General features: G+C 36.1%; 1 protein-coding gene across 3 annotated transcripts in view; it reads left to right on the top strand.

Annotated features, from left to right (window-relative positions):
* Nucleotides 1-24,955, top strand: part of LOC120860170 (lysine-specific demethylase 6A-like) — a 175,251-nt gene that overhangs the window by 65,184 nt on the left and 85,112 nt on the right. For all 3 annotated transcript variants that reach the window (XM_040235963.1, XM_040235962.1, XM_040235964.1), the window contains exons 5-7: nt 9,164-9,222; nt 14,470-14,590; nt 24,256-24,310. In XM_040235963.1, coding sequence (XP_040091897.1) covers nt 9,164-9,222; nt 14,470-14,590; nt 24,256-24,310 — 235 coding nt within the window. The remainder of the gene's footprint in view (nt 1-9,163; nt 9,223-14,469; nt 14,591-24,255; nt 24,311-24,955) is intronic.

Here is a 24,955-nt window from a genome sequence, read left to right as displayed (position 1 = left end):
GAAGTTCAGGAGTTGTTGATTATGGAGTTTGGCCAAGGTTTTTTTGTGGACTTGATAATAAACTTTAACTTTAATTGGCTATACTTGTTTCTGCCATGGACTTCTTTTTTTTATAAAGAAGCTTGTATAACTGTTGTTAGCCCTGTAGTCATATATACAAAATCTGCAATTATGTTTACAAAATATAGTTTGCATACTGCAGCATCCAGTGTATCTATTCACAAATGCATGATTGTTTTTCCTTTTCTTTGAGAAGGTAACAAATAACCTTGGCATTGTTCTCTTTTTCTTTAAGAAATATGTTGCTTGATCTTTTTTTTTTACATTTAACTTCATATTGAGTATAGTTGATTAACAATGTTGTGATGGTTTTAGATGTGAAACAAAATGATATACCTTTATCAATTCTTTTTCAGATTTTTTCCCATTTAGGTTGTTATTAAATATTGAGCGGTGTTCCATGTTCTGTAGATGACTTTGTTGGTTATTCCTTTTATTTTTTTCTTTTACCAACTAAAAAAGTAGTTTTTTTACCAGCTAAAAAAAGTAACTAGTTTTATTGATTCATTTATTTTTAATTTATTAATTAAGTGGGCTGCCTTGGGTCTTGGGGTATTTGGAATCATTCTTACATTGTTTAGATCTATCACTGTTTAGATCTATCACTGTGACATGTGGGCTTAGTTGCAAGTGGTGCTCAGGCTTAAATCCTGTCCATTTTAAATACAGCAGTGTGTCCATTTCAATTCCAAACTCCCCACTGTTCCTTCATGATAACCATAAGTTCCTTCTCTGTCTGTGAGACTGTTTGTGTCTTGCAAATAAGTCATTTGTATCATTCCCTCCCCACCCCCCAAATTCCCTACATAAGCCATATTACATAGTATTTCTTTTTCTGTCTGAGTGTTCTGCTTGACTTACTTCACTCAGTGTGACACTGGCTAGGTCCATCTATGTTGTTGCAAACGGCATTATTTCGTCTGTTTTTATGACTGATATTTATACCACATCTTCTTTATACATTCCTCTATTGGTGGACATTTAGGTTGTTTCCATATTTTGACTATTGGTTTGGATAACGTTTTTCTCTGGATAAACTCCAGGAGTGGGATTGCAGGGTCATATGGTGGCTCTATTTTTAATTTTTAAGGAACTGCCATACTGTCCCCCATAGAGGCTTTGCCAGTTAACATTCCCGTCAGTAGTGTAGAAGGATTCCATTTTTTTCACACACTGCACCATTTGTTATTTTTGATGCTGTCCATTTGACTAATGTGAAATGATATCTCCTTGTACTTTGGATTTGCATTTTTCTAATGACAGCAATGGCAAGGACCTAACAGAAGCAGAAGAAATTAAGAAGATGTGGCAAGAATATGCAGAAGAAGTATACAAAAAGGTCTTAATGATCTGGATAACCATGATGTTGTAGTCACTCATCTAGAGCCAGACATCCTGGAGTGTGAAGTCACTTGGGCCTTAGAAAGTCAAGTGGGCCTTTGGAGGAAAATGGGGCAAGAGAGGGTGAGATGGTTGGGTGGCATCAATGCCTGAATGGACCTGAGGCTGAGCAAACTCTGGGAAGTAGTGAAAGACAGGGAAGCCTAGCATGGTGCAGTTCATGGGGTCACAAAGAGTTGGACATAACTTAGCAACCAGATGACAACCACAACGTAGTTAGTGATGTTAACTAATTGTGTTTTCATGTGTTTCTTAGTCTTCCGTGTGACTTCTTTGGAGGTCTGTTTAGATCTTCCAATTTTTTGATTGGGTTGTTTGTTTTGATAATATTAAGACGAGATGTTTTTAAATTTTGGAGATCAGTCCCTTGTTGGTCACAAGTGTTTACAAATATTTTCTCCTGTTCTGTGGGCTATGTTTTCATTTTGTTTTTTTCCTGCGCAAAAGCATTTAATTTGATTCCATTTGCTTGTTTTTGTTTTAAATTCCATTACTCTTGGAGACAGATTGAAAAGGGTTTGCTGTGATTTTTGTCAGAGAGCATTCTGCCTGTGTTTTTCTATAAAAATTTTGAGTATCCAGTTTCACATTTAGGTCTTTAATCTATTTTGAGTTGTTTTTGTGAATGGTGTTAAAGAATATTCTAATTTCATTTTCATTTTAATCTAAAGGGAAGTCCTGGATTTTTGTGCTTTCATTTTCAGTTATCCTCAGGTAATTTTTTAGTAATCCATTTGTTGTTTAGTATCATATGATGTAGTCTACATGTATTGTGTTTTGTTGTTGTTGTTTTTTTAAGATTTTTTTCTAATGTTAAAGAGATGTATGATATGAATTGGGTTTTCTTAAATTTATCAAAGATTGCTTTGTGTCCCAGTATCTGGTCAATCCTGGAGAGTATGCCATGTGCACGTGAAAAGACTGTTGAATTTTGGATGGGTTGCTGTATAAGTGACAGTCAGGTCCATCTATCAAATGGGACTTTTCAGGATTGTATTTCCTTATTTATTTGCTGTCTCAGTGATCTATTGATTGATAAAAGTGGATGTTAAAGTCCTTCTCATGTTTTTTTTTCCTTTTTTGTCTTTTAATATTTAGCTTGTATGTTGAGGTGCTTCTATGCTGACTGCGTATATATTTACAGTGGTTCTATCTTCTTCTTGGATTGAGAAGATCCCTTGATAATTATGTAATGTCCTTTTTTGTCTCCTGTAACAGTCTTTAAGTTCTTTTTTGTCTGATATGAGTATTGCTGCTCCTGCTTTCTTTTGATTTCATTTGTATAGATTACTTTCTCCCACCATCTCATTTTCAGTCTGTATGTGTCCTTAAGTCTGTAGTGGCTTTCTTTAAGGCAGCATATATAGAGATTTTGTTTCTGCAGCCATTCAGATAGTGTTTGTGTTTTGGCTGGAGAATTTAATACAGGACATTTAAGAAAATTATTGACATGGATGTTCTATTACCATTTTCTTACTTGTTTTGTTTTTGTTGGTCTTTTTCTTTTGTTCTCTTACCTTTTGATAACCATATTTATTTTTATGTTTGTGTTGCTTTTTCGTGTATGTGTGTGTTTGTGTAAATATGGTGGTTTTGGGGTTTGCTGTTTCTGTAAGATTTTGGTAAAGTGGTATGTATATGGTTGTTTTAAGTTGCTAGTCTCTTTTGCCAACAGGAGTTTTTTTAACATTTGTTTTTAGGCTGGTCTGGTAGTGCTGTATTCTCATAGCTTGTCTTTGGGCTATGTCATAGCCATTCCCTTTGGGGCTGAGAAATCAACTGATAACCTATGGGAGTTCCCTTGTATGTTATTTGTTGTTTTTCCTTTGTTAATTTTAATATTTTTTCCTTTGTCTTTAAGCATTGGTAATTTGATTACTGTGTGTCTTGGGGTATTTATCCTTAGGTTTATCCTGCCTAGGACTCTGCACTTCCTGGACTTGGGTCACTGTTACCTTTCTCTTCTTGTTCTGGAACCCATATCATGTGAATGTTGGTGCTTCTTAATGTTGTCTTAGAAGTTTCTTAGAATATTGTTATGTATTTCCATTCTTTTTTCTTTATTCTGTTTCATGGCAGCGATTTCAACTATTGTCTCCCAGGTCACTTTTGTGTTCTACCTAAGTTATTCTGCTTCTGACTTCTGCTACTGTTTTTTTTTCATTTCTTTAAACATTTCCTACTTCTTCTCAACCCTTGCCTCAAAGCTTTTTTTGAGATCCTGTTATTACTCTGAATTCACTCTGATCAGGGCTGTGCTCAGTGTAACTTTAAAATCCACTTATCTGCTGATAGTTGGGGCTGGGACTCTGTCCCCTCCTCCTTGGTTATTTGGCTTGAAGTAATCCAGCACTGGATCCTTCCAGAGTTTGCTCAAACTCATGTCCATTGAGTCAGTGATGCCATCCAAACATGCCCATATCCTCTTGCCCTCAACTTTCCCAGCCTTAGGATCTTTTCTAATGAGTTACCCCTTGTATCCAGTGCTCAAAATACTGGAACTTCAGCTTTAGCTCCAATGAATATTCAGCACTGATTTCTTCTAGGATTGACTGGTTTGATTTCCTTGCAGTCCAATGGACTTTGAAGAGTTCTTTATCATCACAGTGCAAAAACATCAGTTCTTTAGGGCTTTCAGCCTTCTTTTTGGTCCACCTCTCACATACATACATGACAGTGGGAAAAACCATAGCTTTGACTAGCTTTGTCAGCAAAGTAATGTCTTTCCTTTTTAATACGCTGTCTAGGTCTGTCATTGTTTTTCTTCCAAGGAGCAGGCATCTTTTAATTTCATGACTGCAGTTACCATCTGCAGTGATGTTGGTGCCCAAAGATAGTCTGTCACTGTTTCCATTGTTGCCTATCTATTTGCCATGAAGTGATGGGACTGGATGCCATGGTCTTAGTTTTTGAATGTTGTTTTAAGCCAGGTTTTTCACTCTCCTCTTTCACCTTCATCAAGACACTCTTTATTTCCTCTTCAATTTCTGCCATAAGGGTGGTGTCTTCTGCATATCTGAGGTTATTGATATTTTTCCTCGCAGTCTTCATTCCAGCTTGTGCTTCATCCAGCTGGGAATTTCTGATGATGTACTCTACATATAAGTTAAACAAGCAGAGTGACAATGTACGCCCTTGACATACTCCTTTCCCGGTTTGGAACTAGTCTGTTCTTCCATGTCCAGTTCTAACTGTGGCTTCTTAACCTGCCTACAGGTTTCTTGAGAGACTGGTAAGGTGGGTCTGGTATTTCCATCTCTTTAAAAATTTTCCACAGTTTGTTGCAGTCCACATAGTCAAAGGCTTTAGCATATTTAGTTAAAGCAGAAGTAGGTGTTTTTCTGAAACTCTCTTTGTCCCTATGATCCCATCTGATGTTGGCAATTGGATCTCTGGTTCTTCTGCCTTTTGTTAAATCCAGCTTGAACATCTGGAAGTTTTCAGTTCACATACTGTAGAAGCCTAGCTTGAAGAATTTTGAGCATTACTTTGCTAACATGTGAGATGAGTGCAATATTGTGGTAGTTTGAACATTCTTTGGCATTGCCTTTCTTTGGTATTGGAATGAAAACTGACCTTTTCCAGTCCTGTGGCCACTACTGAGTTTTCCAGATTTGCTGGCATATTGAGTGTCACTTTTACAGAGTCATGTTTTAGGATTTGACATAGCTCAACTGGAATTCCATCACCTCTGCTAACTTTGTTCATAGTGATGCTTCCTAAAGCCCACTTGACTTCATACTCCAAGATGTCTGGCTTTAGGTGAGTGATCACACCATTGTGGTATTCTTGCCACCTCTTCTTAATATCTTCTGCTTCTGTTTGGTCATGCTCTTTCTGTCCTTTATTGAGCCCATCTTTGCATGAAATTTTCGCTTGGTATCTCCAATTCTCTTGAAGAGATCTCTAGTCTTTCCCATTCTGTTGCTTTCCTCTCTCTCTTTCCATTGACCACTGAGAAAGGCATCTTATCTCTCCTTGCTATTCTTTGGAACTCTGCATTCAATAGATATATCTGCCCTTTTCTCCTTTGCCTTTTCATTTCTCTTCTTTTCTCAGCTATTTGTAAGGTCTCTTCAGACAATCATTTTGCCTTTTTGCATTTCTTTTTCTTGGGGATGGTTCTGATCATTGCTTCCTGTACAGTGTTATGACCCTTTGTCCATGGGTCTTCAAGTACAGTGTCTATCACATCTTATCCCTTGGATCTATTTGTCACTTCCACTATGTAATCATAAGGGATTTTAGGTCATACCTGAGTGGCCTGGTGGTTTTCACTACTTTTTTTCAAGTCTGAATTTTGCAATAAGAAGTTCATGATATGAGCCCCAGTCAGCTCCTGCTTTTGTTTTTCTTTTTTTCTGACTGTATAGAACTTCTCCATCTTTGGCTGTGAAGAAAATAATCAAACTGATTTCGGTATTGGCCATCTGGTGATGTCGATGTGTAGAGTCATCTCTTGTATTGTTGAAAGAGGGTGTTTGCTATGACTGTGTTCTCTTGGCAAAACTCTGTTAGCTTTTTACCTGCTTCATTTTGTACTCCTAGTCCTAACTTGCCTGTTACTCCAAGTATCTCCTGAGTTCCTGCTTCTGCATCCAGTCCCCTGTGATGATAAGGACGTCTTTTTTTGGTGTGAGTTCTAAAAGGTCTTGTAGGTCTTTATAGGACTGTTTAGCTTCTTTGGCATCAGTGGTTGGGCAAAGACTTAGATTGCTGCAATATTGATGGTTTGTCTTACAAACGAACTGAGAGCATTCTGTCATCTTTGAGATTGCACCCAAGTACTGCATTTCAGACTCTTGTTTACTATGAAGGCTGTTCCATTTCTTATAAGGAATTATTGCTCACAGTAGTAGACATAATGGTCATTTGAATTAAACTCACCCATCCCAGTCCATTTTAGTTCACCGATTCTTAAAATGTCAATGTTCACTCTTGCCATCTCCTGTTTGACAACTTCCAATTTACCTTGATTCTTGGAACTAATATTCCAGGTTCCTATGCAATATTATTCTTTACAGTATTGGACTTTATTTTCACTACTAGGCACATCCACAACTGGCCATTGGTTTTGCTTTGGCTTAGCCTCTTCATTCCTTCTGAAGCTATTTCTCAACTCTTCTCCAGGAGTATATTGGGCACCTACCCACCTGGAAAGTTCATCTTTCAGTGTCATATCTTTTTGCCATTTCATACTGATTCTGAAGTTCACAAGACAAAAATGGTGAAGTGGTTTGCCATTCCTTTCTGCAGTGGACCACATTTTGTCAGATCTCTCCACTGTGACTCGTCCATCATGGATGGCCCTACACAGCATGGCTCGGTTTTGTTGAGTTATACAAGGCTGTTATCCAAGTAATGAGTTTGGTTAGTTTTCTGTGATTCTGGTTTTCATTATGTCTGCTCTCTTATGGATGAGGATAAAAACCAGACCACTACAGTCAATCAGATATTGCACTAAAGTGAATGATACTAGTTTTCTTTTATTTTTTAGTGCTTAAAAAAAGTTATATTTACACTGTACTGTAGTTTTATTGAGTGTGCAGTAACATGTCTTAAAAAAAAAAATGTACAAGGATGCCCCTGGAGGTGCAGTGATTAAAAGTCTGCCTACCAATGCAGGGAACATGCATTTGATTCCTGGTCCAGGAAGATTCCACATGTGGAGGGTCAGCTAAGCTTTTGTGCAAAACTGTTGGGCCTCTGCTCTGTAGAACCCATGTTCTGCAGCAAGAGAAGCCACAGCAATGAGAAACCCTCCCACTATACCAGAAGTAGTCCCGAATCACCACAACTGGAGAAAGCCCAGGTAGCGAGAGACTTAGTACATTCAAAAATAAATTAAGAAAAAGTACACACATTTATTTTAAAATACTTATATTGTAAATCAAGTATGTTGCTGCTGCTGCTGCTAAGTCACTTCAGTTGTGTCCGACTCTCTGCAACCCCACAGATGGCAGCCCACCAGGCTCCACCGCCCCTGGGATTCTCCAGGCAAGAACACTGGAGTGGTTTGCCATTTCCTTCTCCAGTGCATGAAAGTGAAGTCGCTCAGTCGTGTCCGACTCTTTACTTCAACAAAATTCTTAAAAACAAGTAAATTCTACAAGAGAGCAAAAATAAGTCAAGTAAAAGTTAAAAAAATAAGATATAAATATTTAGTTGCTAAAAAATATTATATTTTGAGCCTTCAGTGTCTGATAATCTTTTTGTTGGTGGAGTGTGTTTTCTTGATATTGATGTCTCCTAACTGATCATTATGATGTTTGCTGTTTCTTAGTTCCACAGTGAAGTTTGCAACATTAACTGACTCATTTCACAAGTAGTTTTTCAGTAGTACAAATGGTGTTTGATAGCATTGTTTTACCCACACTAGAATTTTCAAAATTGTAGTCATTTTGCTACTCAGAATGACTCTGGTTTTGCTTTAACAGCTAAGTTTATGTAATATTCTAAATCCTTTTTTTAAATTTCAGTAGTCTTCTCAGCATTTTCATCAGGAGTATATTCCATTTCAAGAAAGAGTTTCCTTTGTTCATCTGTAAAGAGCAACCTCTCATCTGTTAAAGTTTTATCATAAATTACAATGATTCTGTATCTCTTCGGGCTCTACTTCTGATTCTGTTTCTCTTGCTGTTTCCTTCTTATTGGCATTATTTCCTGAACTGAAGCCTTGAACTTCTCAAAGTCAGCTGTAAAGGTTGACATCAGTTTCCTGTAATTTTTATATTTTAAGCTCTTTCCATGAATCTTGAATGTTACAACATTTGGAAAATTTCTTCCAATCTGTAGAATTTTTTGGTTTATTCTTTTGGTAGAAGTTTTCATGTTTTATCTAGTTCTATTTGTTGATATTTTATTTTGCTGTTGTGCTATGTATAAGAACTTGATTAGACCGAAGTTGGGGAGCTTCTTCCCTATATTTTCTTCAAGGAAGGTTTATGGTATAAGCCTTTGTGTGTTAGGTCTTAATCCATTTTAAGTTACTTTTTGTTACTAGTGTTTGTTAGCTTCTCAACTGTGTCCAACTCTTTGCAATGCCTCGGACCGTACCTTACCTGGGTCTTCTGTCCTTGGGATTCTGCAGCAAGAATACTGGATTGTATTGCTGTTCCCTTTTCCAAGTATAAGAAAAGAGTCCAATTTTAGCAGTTTGCATGGGTTTATCCATTTTTCCTAACACCATTTTTAAAGAGATAAAGAGTTTACCCCTTTGCAGTTAGGTATTTTTTGCTCCCCTGTGAAAAATTAGTTGACCATAATATGTGGATTTCATTCTGTATTCTTGATTTTGTTCTTTCAGTCTCTGTGCTGTTATTTTTATAGTGCCTGTTACCATACTGTTGTTAATTAGTACAGCATCATAGTGTGGTTTGAATTCAGGAAATGTGATTCCTTCAACTTCATCCTCATTCTCTGGATTGCTGTGACTATTTGGAACAAATTTCTGGTTTCACAGGTGTTTTTAGGAGTTGAAAAAATTGTTTTCAATATAATGAGCTTAATGGAAAGAAACAAAATATTTCTTCAAGGTTTTTGGCTTCTACATTACCAGTTGGTTCATGAATTCATTGTTTCCTCTCATTATTCTGTAATATAGGATAGAATTTTTAGAACTGATGAGCATCTTATGTTCTATATTTCTCCTTAATAACATGAACAATAAACATAAAAGCTTTTAAATGATTTTTTTTAACAGAATGCTGCATTTTTATATGGCCTTGGTTTGGTTTACTTCTATTACAATGCATTTCACTGGTAAGTTGACTTACATCAGATCTTTTCCCTCTGTGTGTGTATGTAAGCACATATAAATGACCAGCACATTAAATGTTTTAGGGTCAGTAAACTCTCATCTCATTAGTAGCATATTTTCCTTTGTAGATTCAAATCAAGTTTAGCCATCATTCCTTTCAGTCAACATATTTGCTGACTTGATTATAAATTATCCATCTTCCTGAGTAGGAATAATGATACCTCCTCAGTATTGAGGATTAACTGTGATAGTAATATGTAAGATTTTATAAACTGCAAACAATACTTTTTTGGTTTTGTCCTTTTAAAGTTTTCGTTTAAGTACTATAAGAATTCAAAGAAAGGTAAATGAGTATACAACTAGTTGTAGCAACCATGTCCTGTAGGTCATTCTGAATATTTAATACAGAGTTGTTTAATATACATTGACCTGTATTTGTTATGGTTTCACAAAGGTGAAGAAACATTCAGCTTTTAGTTGTATGACTTGCCTACATAATGTTTACCTTCTTGGCTTTTTGGTGAATTAATTTTTTCATGTTCTGAAGTTTGCTGCATAAACCTCTGGATAATCTATAGATGTTACAGCACTTTTTAAAATGAACTATATTTCTTACCTAAGAATATGTCTCTTAAAAAAGATCTCTTAACATAAGAGAGAACATAAAGATACGTTTAACGGGTGTTAAACATAATTCACTTATCTTTTGTTTTGAATCCTATTTGAAATTGATTGTGAATTGGGACAATTTTAAGGTCTGTAAATTGCCTTAAAATTCTTTCAACACAACTTAAAAATCTGAACTTTAGAAGTAGAAAAGATCTTAGAGATCATTTAAATTTTAAAATTTTGTTGAGAAGGAAAATAAAATATGTTCATTTTTATTTAGTTTTTCTTAATCATTTATTTAGTATTAGGAGGCTTCATGTTCAAGATGATAATAATTTAAAACATATTCTGTACTTAAAAAAAAAAAGGATTTTCTTTTTTTTCCTCCCTCTTCTTTCCTTTCTGCCTCCCTCCCTTTCTTCCTTTCTTTTAACAAAACTGTTACTGGCATTGGATTCATGAACTTACTTATGGTCAGTTACAAATGGGAAGAGGATAGATGGTAATGGAAGCTAGCAGTAGGACTTACAAGGTTTTTAGTGAGATATGTTAAGAGGTAAGCTACACCAAATGGAATAATTTACTGTACTTTGTCCTATAAAGATGGAAAAATGGATATTTAAAAATCATCCCTTGCAGTTTTGCATATACAGTCATTCTAGCTAGTCAGAACAAATGTAGGTAAAATCCAGTATAAGACTTAGAACAAAGAACTATAAGTTTTCAAAATAGAGAAGTGTGACTTACAGTAAGAAGTTTTCAGGTACTTATGATAACTCATGAACTCTGTTAGAGTGAAGATAAGAATGTAAAATCATGAGCGATAAATCTGTAGATTCAAAATGCTCATTACTTGATAAATGTATGACAGAGTTAAGTTAGTGTGAAAGTTGATTATGGATTGTAACAACTCATCTTTATATGATGTCTGTGTAATTCCCAGAGAAAATCTTCTTTTTGAAATACTTGTTTTTGCAGTAAATGTATATATAACCACAGAATTTCAGAAGTAGAATTTTGACTGTAACAAAGCTTACTAAAGTCATGTGGTATATGGCTTAATCCTAAATTGTGATATGACTGCTATAGACTTTCTTTTATAATATAAAGAGGACTGACTTTGGAAATATTTACAATCCTAATAGTGATTTTAGAGGTTTTGAGAGAATAGAATAATTGAGATTCAAAATAGACTCTTTGTCTCTCCTGTCATACTTATTTTTGAAGAAGTAATAATTAACATATTCCAAGTACTTATAAGATGCTTACTCCTTGGAAGAAAAGTTATGAGTAACCTAGGTAGCATATTGAAAAGCAGAGACATTACTTTGCCAACAAAGGTCTGTCTAGTCAAGGCTATGGTTTTTCCAGTGATCATGTATAGATGTGAGAGTTGGACTGTGAAGAAGGCTGAGCGCTGAAGAATTGATGCTTTTAAACTGTGGTGTTGGAGAAGACTCTGAGAGTCCCTTGAACTGCAAGGAGATCCAACCAATCCATTTTAAAGGAGATCAGCCCTGGGAGTTCTTTGGAGGGAATGATGCTGAAACTGAAACTTCAGTACTTTGGCCACCTGATGCGAAGAGTTGACTCATTGGAAAAGACTCTGATGCTGGGAGGGATTGGAGGCAGTAGGAGAAGGGGACGACAGAGGATAAGGTGGCATCACTGACTCGATGGATGTGAGTCTGAGTGATCTCCGGGAGCTGGTGATGGATAGAGAGGCCTCGTGTGCTGCGATTCATGGGGTCGCAAAGAGTAGGACACGGCTGAGCGACTGAACTGAACTGAAGTACTAATAAAAACATTTCCAACTTATCTAGATTTTTCTGCATTAATAATAAAGACCTATTAATATGACAGAGTAGTCAAGGTGGAATAGAAATAGAACACAATAGACAAAAAAAGATTGAAGTTGATTACGGAAGTTAGAAACAGTTCCATAAACATGGATCCTTGACTTATGATAGTGGTAGCACTCCATTGCCATGAGGGCAAGAGTATTTTTTCCACAGATCATTCGGTACACTAGTAATCCCATACTGCAAAAAAAAATTACTAGTCCCTTTCTGAGTCATACTGTATTTAAAATAGATTCCAAGCAGAATGTAAAGTGTGATAGGTAAAAGTAATCCTTATAAATCATATCAAATCCTAAATCACATCCCTTTCGATTATACAGTGGAAATGAGAAATAGATTCAAGGGATTAGATATGATAGAGTACCTGAAGAACTATGGGCAGAGGTTTGGGACATTGTACAGGAGGCAGTGATCAAGACCATCCCCAAGAAAAAGAAATGCAAAATGGTTGTCTGAGGTTGACTTACTATATATATATACACACACAGTATATAGCAGAGAAAAGAGAAGTGAAAGGGAAAGTAGAAAAGGAAAGATATACCCATTTGAATGCAGGGTTCCAGAGAGTAGCAAAGAGAGATAAGAAAGCCTTATTCAGTGATACGTGCAGAGAAATAGAGGAAAACAATAAGTTGAGAAAGACTAGAAATATCTTCAAGAAAATTAGAGATGCCAAGGGAACATTTCATGCAAAGATGGGCACAATAAAGGACAGAAATGGTATGGACCTAACAGAAGCAGAAGATATTAACAAGAAGTAGCAAGAATACACAGAAGAACTGTGCAAGAAAGATCTTCATGATCCAGATAATCACAATGGTGCGATCACTCTCCTAGAACCAGACATCCTGGAATGTGATGTCAAGTGGGCCTTAGGAAGCATCACAACAAACAAAGCTAGTGGAGATGATGGAATTCTAGTTGAGCTATTTCAAATCCTGAAAGATGGTGCTGTGAAAGTGCTGCACTCAGTATGTCAGCAAATTTGGAAAACTTAGCAGTGGCCACGAGAGTGGGAAAGGTCAGATTTCATTCCAGTTCCAAGGAGGGGCAATGCCAAAGAATGCTCAAACTGCTGCACAACTAAAGTCATCTCACATGATAACAAAGTGAAGTGAAGTCACTCAGTCATGTCCGACTCTTTGCGACCCCATGGACTGTACCCTACCAGGCTCCGCTGTCCATGGGAATTTCCAGGCAATAGTACTGGGGTGGATTGCCATTTCTTTCTCCAATGATAACAAAGTAATGCTTAAAATTCTTTGAGCCAGTCTTCAACAGTATGTGAAATGAGAACTTCCAGATGCTCAAGCTGGATTTAGAAAAAGCAGAGGAACCAGAGATCCAATTGCCAACATCCATTGGATCATAGAAAAAGCAAGAGCTCCAGAAGAACATACTTCTTTTTTATTGACTGTGCCAAAGCCTTTGACTATGTGGATCACAACAAACTGGAAAATTCTGAAAGAGATGGGAATACCAGACCACCTGACCTGCCTCTTGAGAAGTCTGTGTTCAGGTCAGGAAGCAACAATAGACTGGTTCCAAATAGGAAAAGGAGTACATCAAGACTGTATATTGTCACCTGCTTATTTAACTTCTGTGCAGAGTACATCCTGAGAAACATTGGGCTAGAGAGAGCAGAAGCTGGAATCAAGACTGCCAGGAGAAATATCAATAATTTCAGATATGCAGATGCCACCACCCTTATGGCAGAAAGTAAAGAAGAACTAAAGAGCCTCTTGATGAATGTTAAACAGGAGAGTGAAAACATTGGCTTAAAGCTCAGCATTCAGAAAACTAAATCATGGTAACTGGTCCCATCATGGCAAATAGATAGAGAAATAATGGAAATATGAGAGACTATTTTTGGGGGGCTCCAAAAGCACTACAGATGGTGACTGCAGCCATTAAAAGCCGCTTACTCCTTGGGGGAAAAGTTATGACCAACCTAGACAACATACTAAAAAGCAGAGACATTACTTTGCCAACTAAGGTCTATCTATTCAAAGTTATGGCTTTTCCAGTAGTCATGTATGGATGTGAGAGTTGGACTATAAAGACAGCTGAGCACTGAAGAATTAATGCTTTTGAACCATGGTGTTGGAGAAGACTCTTGAGAGTCCCTTGGTTAGCAAGGAGATCCAACCAGTTCATCCTAAAGGAAATAAATCCTGACTATTCATTGGAAGGACTGATGCTGAAGCTGAAGCTCCAGTACTTTGACCACCTGATGCAAAGAACTGACTCATTTGAAATGATCCATATGCTGGGAAAGATGGAAGGCCAGAGGAGGAGAGGACAACAGAGGATGAAATGGTTGGATATTATCGCTGACTCATTGGACAAGAGTTTGAGTAAACTCTGAGAGTTGCTGATGGTTAGGGAGGCCTGGCATGCTGCAGTCCATGGGGTCGCAAAGAGTTGGACGCTACTGAGTGATTGAACTGAACTGAAGCCTTCTAAAAGTAGACTTATATGGAGCAGTATAGAACAAGATTAATCTTCTTACCTTCATGTCATTCTCGTATTGTCTTCTCTAAGTTGTTTCAGAGAATTTTAATGGTTATTTACATAGAAAAGTTAATAAATTTATTGTACCGTTTTGCCAAATGATGTGAGGAGTTAGAGGAGTTTTCTAATATATTGTAATATTCGTTTACAGTGTTTTAAAGTTGGCATTTGTTTTTAAATTGTATAATCATTGTATTTTCTGTACTCCCTAGGCAAATATAGTTAATATTAATCTTATACTTTCTTCCATTTGTATTCTTTAAGGGCAATTAAAGCATTTCAAGAGGTGCTTTATGTTGAGCCCAGCTTTTGTCGAGCAAAGGAGATTCATTTACGACTTGGGCTTATGTTCAAAGTGAACACAGACTATGAATCTAGTTTAAAGGTAGGTGGTTGGGGCTTTTCCTAGATATGCACTGCTTTATATTTGTGTGTGTGTGTGTGTTTGTTTTAAATGTTACAAAGTGTTGAGAAGTGTTAGAATTTATATTACTGTTATTATAAAATGGGAGAGTTTAGAATATGAACTTAAAGGGAATAAAGAGTTGGATTTCAAGGTGCAAATTAGAGCGCTAATATTTACAGGAAAACTTTTTCGTGCTTTAGACTTTTGTAGACTTTAACAAAATGTAAATACTGGTGTTTTTGATTAGTTAATATTGATCTTTATTTATTTCATCTGAGTATATGTAAAACAGTTTCCGGTATGTGACTAGCCACTACAGACATAGAGAGTTGGTTAGTGATGCTGTCTTGGGATTGAAGTATTGACTATTATTTTGTGTGTCTGATTAGAAATCTGCCTGCTTTTAATAGCATATGTCGTCACAAAAGTATTTAATATATGTATTTATCTTTTAACAGTTGTGGACTGCTACTTGGTAAATATGAACATCATTTTAAAAAACAACATAATTGTTAAATGTTTTTTATGTTATTAGGAATTTGTCACTATTTAATTTTTTTTTTGAATTTCTGGGTTTGTGCTGTCATTTTATGCTTTCCAAGGTTTAAATGGGAATGAGATTTCCCTATGTGTCAGCATTGCTCTTTGAAAATATTCAGCTTTCTGGAGAAAAGCATGTAGTTTTGAGAATTTATGATTTCCTAGAATGTTTGGTCTTCCCCCCATAGCGATGTATTCCAGACTACCTTAATTACAAAGCTGGTGTGCATATGTGCATCTGACATAAAGCTGAACTCAATAACAAGGAAAATGTGAAATAAAGGTTACCTAGATAGCATATTCAAAAGGATAGACATTACTTTGCCAACAAAGGTTCGTCTAGTCACAGCTATGGTTTTTCCAGTGGTCATGTATGGATGTGAGAGTTGGACTGTGAAGGAGGCTGAGCGCTGAAGAATTGATGCTTTTGAACTGTGGTGTCGGAGAAGACTCATGAAAGTCCCTTGGACTGCAAGGAGATCCAACCAGTCCATTCTAAAGCAGATCAGTCCTGGGTGTTCTTTGGAAGGACTGATGCTAAAGCTGAAACTCCACTACTTTGGCTACCTCATGCGAAGAGTTGACTCGTTGGAAAAGACTCTGATGCTGGGAGGGATTGGGGGCAGGAGGAGAAGGGGACGACAGAGGATGAGATGTTTGGATGGCATCACCAACTCAATGGACATGAATTTGGGTAAACTCTGGGAGCTGGTGATGGACAGGGAGGCCTGGCGTGCTGCAGTTCATGGGGTCGCAAAGAGTCAGACAGGTCTGAGCGACTGAACTGAACTGAATAACTAATGTGATTGAAGGTCTTCCTTACTACTAACCTCAAGGTTAGTGGTTTGGCAGAGGTTGATGAACTCAGAAAACAGTTTATAGTTTAGATTTATTACAGTGAAAATACAAGTTAAAATTTTCAAGGGAAAAAGATGACAAAGACAGTCAAGAGTGCCAAAGTCCAGTCATAAGTCATTACAGTCATGTAGATAGCACCTTATTCTCCCTGAAATGATGTTTAGTTTCATACCAGGAGTATTGCCAGCCACAGAAGTTCACCAAGCATTTCCAGTGTTTTGCTCTTTTCCACTCAGTGTATATATATCTGTATAATATTGAACTTTGGTATAGATAGAGCCATCTGACTAGCCTTAGTTTTAGTGACTCAGCCAGCTGTTTTAGACATTGAACTGACAACGTTAGTTCTCCATAATGTATACTATTGTTAAAATAAACTATCTTGATCACTCAAGGCCCTGTGCATTCAAAGGTATACTTGTAAGGCAGGATATTCTAAAGGCTTAACAGAGTCTCAGAAGTTTCTTAATGCTAGAGCTTTCTTTTGTATGTGCAAGTGCAGACCAGCTGAGTAAATTCCTTACTGCATTCGTACTCATTTAATTCCTTAATTCTTTCAGGTTTTAAAATACTAAATTCCTCAGCCTTTGTTGGCAGTTTATGGGTTTATATAGGAGTGATCCTGAGGGCATACAGAAATTCAGCCAAGAACATTGCAAGTAGACTGTAAAGAATTTAGATCAAATACAGGTCAGATATAAATGTAGCTGAAGAATAAGTTAAACACACTTGGTTCAGAGAATGGGATTAGGTTTATCAGTTATTTTCCATTAAGATTAGAATATAGTTTATCAAACTGTATCCTGTAGGGGGTCAGTGGATTTAAAATGTAAAGTAACTACAACTACCACACCTTCTATACTTTAACTCCTTTTATTTATACACTCAAAGTGTTTACATTAACCTATCAAAAATGCTTACATGTTTCACAGGAGAAAATAAGTTAAATACGGTGTAATTTTTTGTAACATGTTATCATACAGCCTTTTATGTGCTTTCTGAAAAGATACTGAACAGCAAAAGAAAATTGGCAATATGTGAACTGTCCTTTACTTGGGCAGAGTAAAGTTAGATAATGTTCACTGCCTTATGGAAAGTGTTTTTGCTTTCTCATGTATAGCAGAACTAGTTTTATATGCACTTTTTTTATTATGTTAGTTGTTCACTCATGTCCAACTCTGCCATGCCGTGGACTCCTCTGTCTATGGCAAGTATACTGTATGGGTTGCCATTCCTGTCTCCTGTGGATGTTTCTGACACCGGGATATAACTGGGTCTTCTGAATTGCAGGTGGATTGTTTTACCTTGTGAGCCACCAGGGAAGCTCGTTTAGGTAAAGAGTAACAGACCCTCAAAAGATGCCAATTTAAGCAAAAAAATTTGGGGGTATGCAGTTCTTCCTTCCTGTGCCAATTTTGCCCTATTTTAAACTTCTGACAACTTTCTAAAAGTCATTTGTATGAAAACAGAATGTTAGGATGCTTTTATTAGTTTTAGGTGTATACCATCGTGTTAGAGTATTTTTATAGATTATACCCCATTAGAAGTTAAGATAATGGCTGTAAATATATCCTTGTTGCTTATCTCTTCAGAGCATCCCTCTAATGTGCTCAAGTCCACCTATCCTTCTCCCCTTTGGTAACCACTAGTTTGTTTCCTATAAAAATGAGTCTTCTTTCATTTTACAATATATTTGCTTATGAAAAGTGAAAGTGAAGTTGCTCAGTCGTGTCTGACTCTTTGTGACCCCATGGACTATAGCCTGCCAGGCTCCTCCGTCCATGGAGTTGTCTAGGCAAGAGTACTGGAGTGGGTTACCATTTCTTTCTCCTGGGATCTTCTCAACACAGAGGTTGAACCCAAATCTCCCACACTGCAGGTGGTCACTTTGCTTTCTGAGCCACCTGGAATGCCCATATTTGTTTATAATATTTTTTAAATTACACTATAAGTGACACTATTCAATGTTTGTCTTTCTTCAGCTTGTTTCACTAAGTACAGTATTCTCTAGATCTGTCCACATTGCTGGAAATGGCATTACTTTATTCTTTTCTTGGCTAACTAGCATATTTATGTATTATTATTGTTCATTCGCTTTGATATAGCCCCATGTGCTTATTTTTCACTTTTGTTGCTTATGCTTTTGGTATCAGGAATTGTCAAGATTTGCAACAGTACTGTTGTTACAAAATATTTAACCTTTTATGTTGTTTGAGGTTTGTTTTAGAATAGTAATACATTTTCCTGCTGCTTTGAAAGTTTGTGGAAATTTTTTTTGCCTTTAGGATTTTGAATACAGAGATTAAATGTAGATGGGGATTTCAAATTATACAAATCTCCTAACTTTTTGGAGTTTTACTATAATAATAATTAAATATTGTCATCTTGGAAATGTATTTCTTTTAAGGGCAATTTACTTCTTTAGATGACTTTGTTATCTCAGATTACTGTTAGTATGTTTTCAAGATCAGTTAGACTTAAAAATGTACTATGGTATGTAGTGGAACTGTTATACTTGTCTTTCTGTTAGAGGAAAGCAGTTACTAAATATATTTTTTTTAATAAAATGTATATTTTAAAATAGATTTGACTTGCCTCTGGTAGCACAGTAAGGATATGTATTTAGTTTTACAGAATGGATGAAAATGAAAGCAGTATTCAAAGTTTAAATATTGGTTATTCCTAAGTAAAAAGTGTTTTCCTGTTTTGGATTTTATTATTAACTTAAAAATTTCAGATCATAGTAAATAATCATGCAATTGAAAAACAAACAAGTAGAGTCACAGAAGTAGATTACAAAACTATAGTTTCAGGCAAGGGGTGGTAATTTACTTTGGGAGGTTGCGGTTGACATTTACACGCTACTGTGTATAAAATGTGCTACATGAAGCACAAGCTGGAATGAAGATTGCCGAGAGAAATATCAGTAACCACAGATATGCAGATGACACCACCCTTATGGCAGAAAGTAAAGAGAAACTCAAAAGCCTCTTGATGAAAGTGAAAGAGGAGAGCGAAAAAGTTGGCTTAAAGCTCAACATTCAGAAAACTAAGATCATGGCATCTGGTCCCATCACTTCATGGGAAATAGATGGGGAAACAGTGGAAACAGTGTCAGACTTTAATTTTGCGGGCTCTAAAATCACTGCAGATGGTCATTGCAGCCATAAAGTTTAAAGACGCTTACTCCTTGGAAGGAAAGTTATGACCAACCTAGATAGCATATTCAAAAGCAGAGACATTACTTTGAAAACAAAGGTCCATCTAGTCAAACTACGGTTTTTCCAATAGCCACGTATGGATGTGAGAGTTGGACTGTGAAGGAGGCTGAGCGCCGAAGAATTGATGCTTTTGAACTGTGGTGTTGGAGAAGACTCTTGAGAGTCCCTTGGACTGCAAGGAGATCCAACCAGTCCATTCTAAAAGAAACCAGTCCTGGGTGTTCATTATAAGGACTGATGTTGAAGGTGAAGCAGCAATACTTTGGCCACCGGATGTGAAGAACTGACTGTTTGAAAAGATCCTGATGCTGGGAAAGATTGAAGGCAGGAGGAGAAGGGAACAACAGAGGATTAGATAGTTGGATGGCATCACTGACTCAATAAACATGAGTTTGAGTAAATTCCAGGAGTTGGTGATGGACAGGGAGGCCTGCAGTCCATTGGGTTGCAAGGAGCTGGACACAACTGAATGACTGAACTGAACTGATATATAAAATAGGTAATTAACAAGAATAATTAATAAGGAAACTGTGCTCAGTACTTTGTGATGACATATGTAAGAAAGGAATCTAAAAAAGAATGGATGTGTGTATAGGTATAACTGAGTCACTTTGCTACACTCATAAAACTAACACAACATTGTAAAGCATCTACTATAAAAATATTTGAATTTAAAAAATGGTACAGAGAGGTGACATATACCCATCAAATGATTTTACTGAGAGATAGTATCTTATATAACTATATCTTACCACAACCAAGATTGGGCATTGATTAAGGTCAAAACTTTCTTTCTTTCTTTTTCTTTTTTTTTTTTGTAGTGTTGTCTACTCTGCATTGTTTTTTACACTTTTGACTATGTTTATAGAAGAAATACGGAGAAGGAAATGAAAGACCACTCCAGTGTTCCTGTCTGGAGAGTCCCACAGACTGATGAGCTTGGCAGGCTATAGTCCATGGGGTCTCAAAGAGTCAGACACAATTGAGCAACTGAGCATAGAAGAAATAATGCATTTACTGTATAAGGGCCACATGCATCTTAATAAATTAATACATTTCAGCATATGTTTTAAATAAATTTTAAAAATGGTCTACATGCTAGCCTAAATTTTCTCCAGTTTTGTTTTTAAATTATTTTATTGTGCTAAAATATTTTATGTGTTTAAAAATACATTGAACTATATTGTGAAGAGGAGCTAAAAAGCCTCTTGATGAAAGTGAAAGAGGAGAGCAAAAAAGTTGGCTTAAAGCTCAACATTCCGAAAACGAAGATCATGGCATCCGGTCCCATCACTTCATGGGAAGTAGATGGGGAAACAGTGGAAAGAGTGTCAGACTTTATTTTTTGGGACTCCAAAATCACTGCAGATGGTGACTGCAGCCATGAAGTTAAAAGACGCTTACTACTTGGAAGAAAAGTTATGATCAACCTAGATAGCATATTCAAAATCAGAGACATTACTTTGCTGACTAAGGTCCGTCTAGTCAAAGCTATGGTTTTTTCAGTGGTCATGTAGGATGTGAGAGTTGGACTGTGAAGAAGGCTGAGCGCTGAAGAATTGATGCTTTTGAACTGTGGTGTTGGAGAAGACTCTTGAGAGTCCCTTGGACTGCAAGGAGATCCAACCAGTCCATTCTGAAGGCGGTCGGCCCTGGGATTTCTTTGGAAGGAATGATGCTGAAGCTGAAACTCCAGTACTTTGGCCACCTCATGAGAAGATCTGACTCATTGGAAAAGACTCTAATGCTGGGAGGGATTGAGGGCAGGAGGAGAAGGGGAAGACTGAGGATGAGATGGCTGGATGGCATCACGGACTCGATGGACATGAGTCTGAGTGAACTCCGGGAGACAGTGAGGAATAGGGAGGCCTGGCGTGCTGAGATTCATGGGGTCGGAAGGAATCGGACACGACCGAGCGACTGAACTGAACTGAACTGATACTGTTTTATTAATATAGTTCTGGCTGTGCTGGGTCTTTGTTGCTACAGAGGCTTTTCTCTAGTTGCATTGAGCAGTGGCCTCTCTCTGTTGTTGCATGAGATTTTCACTGTGGCAGCTTGTCTTGTGGAGTTCAGGCTGTAGAGCACACAAGCTTCAGTAGCTGCAGTTCTTGGGCTATAGAGCAAAGGCTCTAGTTGTGACGCATGAGTTTAGTTGCTTCACGGCACGTGCACTTTTCCAGAGATAGAACCCACATCTTCTACATTGGCACACAGGTGCTTTACCCAGGAAGCCATCAACTTCATTTCAAATGTACAATTTAGTGACGCTAATTATGTTTACAGTGTTGTATAACCACCATCAGTATTCATTTCCCAAAATTATTAGTGTCTCTTACAGAAACTTCCATACGTGTTAAATAATAATTTCCTTCCCCTCAGCTTCTGATTCTCTTCTGGTCTACTTTGTAACTCTGTGAACTTGACAGTTTTGGTTACCTGATGTAAGTGGAATCAGACAGTATTATGTCTGGTTCTTTTCAGTAAGCTTAATGTTGCTAGGGTTCATTTGTGTTCTTGAATGTATAGACTTTCTTTTTTATGGCACATAATGTTCTATTTCATGTGTGTATCACAGGGTTTTCATCCATTCATCTGTTGATGGACTTTTCGGTTTTTCCATTTTTTGGAAAGTTGTGAATAATGTTACTGTGACTGTTGACGTAAAAGTGTTTGTTTGACTCTCTTTTTTCAGTTCTTTTAAAAATGTAATTAGGAGTCTGATGTATGAATTGTATATTTAACTTTGTGAGGATTTTTATAGTTTTCACACTGAGTGCACATTTTACATTCTCATCAGCAGTGCACTGGGGTCATAGAATCTCTCTACATCTTACTGAAGCCTCTTTTCCATTATTCATAAAGATAATAACCATCCTAAATAACCATCCAAATGGAAATGAATTGATCTTATCTTATTTTTTTTTAATTTGGATCTTTCCTTCTGCAGTTGACCATTTGCCTTCTTTTGAGAAGTGTACACCAAAGTCCTTTGCCCAGGTTTGAATTGCATTCTTTGATTTTTCTTGTTGAGTTGGTGTCTTTCTGTAATCTGGGTATCAATCCCTTATGAAAGCTATGATTTAAGATGTTTTCTCCTAGTAATAGTTTTCTTTGATGTACAAAAGTTTTTAATTTTTAAGAATCCTAGTCTGTTTTTCGGAGAAGGCAATGGCACCCCACTCCAGTACTCTTGCCTGGAAAATCCCATGGACAGAGGAGCCTGGTGGGCTTCAGTCCATGAGGTCGAAAAGAGTTGGACATGACTGAGTGACTTCACTTTCACTTTTCACTTTCATGCGTTAGAGAAGGAAATGGCAGCCCACTCCAGTGTTCTTGCCTGGAAAAGCCCAACAACGGGGGAGTGTGGTGGGCTGCCATCTATGGGGTTGCACAGAGTCGGACACGATTGAAGCAACTTAGCAGCAGTCTGTTTTTATTGTTGCCTGTGCCTTTGGGATCCACCAGCACCATTTTCACACTTCTCAGAGCTTTATAGTTTTAGTTCTTCATGTTTACCTGTAAGATATCAGTCTGCCTTCATTCTTTTCCATGTAACTATTTCAGAACTACCATTTGTTGAAAAAGTTGTGCTATTAAAGGTGTATGAGCATAACAGGCTGCTTGTACCACCTACAGTGTTCTTCCAAATGATTCTTTTTATAACCAATCTTTTGACACAGTATCAGGTAACAGACAATTTGGTTGTTAATTATAGCTTGCTGAAGAAGCTTAGCTATGTCCTTTGGATGAGTCCACCTTGATACTCTGAAGAAATGTGGTCCTAAAACTTCCTGATGAAGAATGCTTTTCACAAAGAAGATATTTTTTAGATTATATGTCCATCCTGGTGTTTAAAATTTTAGTATGGCTATCACAGTTTTAGATTTACAAATTATATAAAGGAAAGGCATTTTATGTTGACTTTTAAAATAATTTATTCTTTGGTTATTTAATCTTATTACAGTTGATTATTGAAAAATTAAGGAAGGGTCTGAAAATTGTGTATTTCTGAGAATAATTTGTAGAATGGTTGGTTGGGGTCTCTTCTTTCTCATTTAACTTAAAAAAATTCATTTGCCTGTGGTATCTTAAGTAGTTAGTATAACCCTGACATTTATATTGATAATTAATACAGATCATTAGTTACTCAGTGTTTTAATCACAGCTAGTATTTTCATGTTTTAATGTTATTCATGTTTTAAGTCAAAACTCTGTAGACAAATACATGTGAGTTGTATATATGTATTTGACATATAAAGTATTAAAATGTTTTACATTTACTATTGTATTAATTAATACTAGTTAGTAATTAATTTTAAAGTAATGTTTCTTTTATGTACCTGTTCTGCTTTACATGTATTAGTATACATCTAATATGATTTTCTAGATATATATTTATTTGCACTGTACATAGCCTTATTCAATAAGAAGTAGAGTAGTTTAATGTTTCATGAATGATCCGTACCTTTTTAAAGGACAACTATATTTTCCAGATGAATTTCAGTGTGGATTATAGCTTTCCAATGTCTTGAAGTACAGTGATAGTGAAGAATGAATAAAAACCTATATGACTTATTCTTTAAGAGATTTCTGATAGTATTTTTTCATTTCAAAAGTCCACAGTTCATTTTAAGGTAACCATTGATGTTTTAAAAGATACCGATGGATTTCATAGTTTTTTAATATACTGACCTGAAACAAATCTCACTTAAATATTTCTGTAACTGACTTTTTATCATTACTCTGTACTGAAATTTCTTTCTTTTTTGTAATAAACATAGATATAAGATACATTGGTAAAGACAGTTTTTCCCCCAGAAAAACTTCCCATAGAAATAACTTGAAAACACATTATTTCCACAACAGATTGTGAGGAATAGTTGTTTTTTGTTAGCTATTATATTTTAATTATATAAATAACATGATTTCATGCCACATGTCACAATGATAAAGTCTAAATATAAATGTTGACTTTATGCATTTCTAAATTTAGTTCACTAATATCTTTACTTTTTCTTACAGCATTTTCAGTTAGCTTTGATTGACTCTAATCCCTGTACTTTATCCAGTGTTGAAAGTAAGTATATTAGTTTTTTTCTCTTTTTGAGGAATAGCATATCCATGAGACATTTCATATTATGAATTTGAATACCTTTTCAAATATCCTTTGTTCATTTTGGTTATTGAAAACAAGAATGGGAGAGCACAAACCTGATTCAGACAATTTAAGATAGTTGATCAGAATAATTTTTGATAAGTATAAAAATGTTCTGTGAATATTAAAATAGTCACTGTTCTGTTTTCATACTCAGAGAATAAAAATACTCACAGAACAGTAACATATAATGAGTATTTACTTCATGCTCACTATAATGACTGATATTTAAATGCTCAGTATAATAAAGCATTATTATCTTGTCGTGTCTGTTTTTAACCTGTAAATTGTTTCTTTTTTCTTTTAATTTCTTTGAGACTTTATGTATTCCACAGGCCATTATTATTCTTTGACTCTCTTAGCCTGTGCTTATGAAATTAGGATGATCAAAGTGTTTATTAGCCTGTGCTTATGAAATTAGGATGATCAAAGCATTTAAAGTAAAGTTTTAAAGAAAAAACAAACTGGCAATTGTGTTTTTGTTTATGAATAAAGTACAGGTTTATAATTTTTTTAATGTTAATTCATTTTGTTTTTCAAACTGGAAAGATGCATGTATCTAGTCAA

The sequence above is a fragment of the Oryx dammah genome, unplaced genomic scaffold (genome assembly GCF_014754425.2).
Source record: "Oryx dammah isolate SB20612 unplaced genomic scaffold, SCBI_Odam_1.1 HiC_scaffold_11032, whole genome shotgun sequence".
NCBI classification, from domain to species: Eukaryota; Metazoa; Chordata; class Mammalia; order Artiodactyla; family Bovidae; genus Oryx; species Oryx dammah.
Note: the sequence above shows the minus strand (reverse complement) of the source record. Positions and strands in the feature narration are given on the sequence as shown.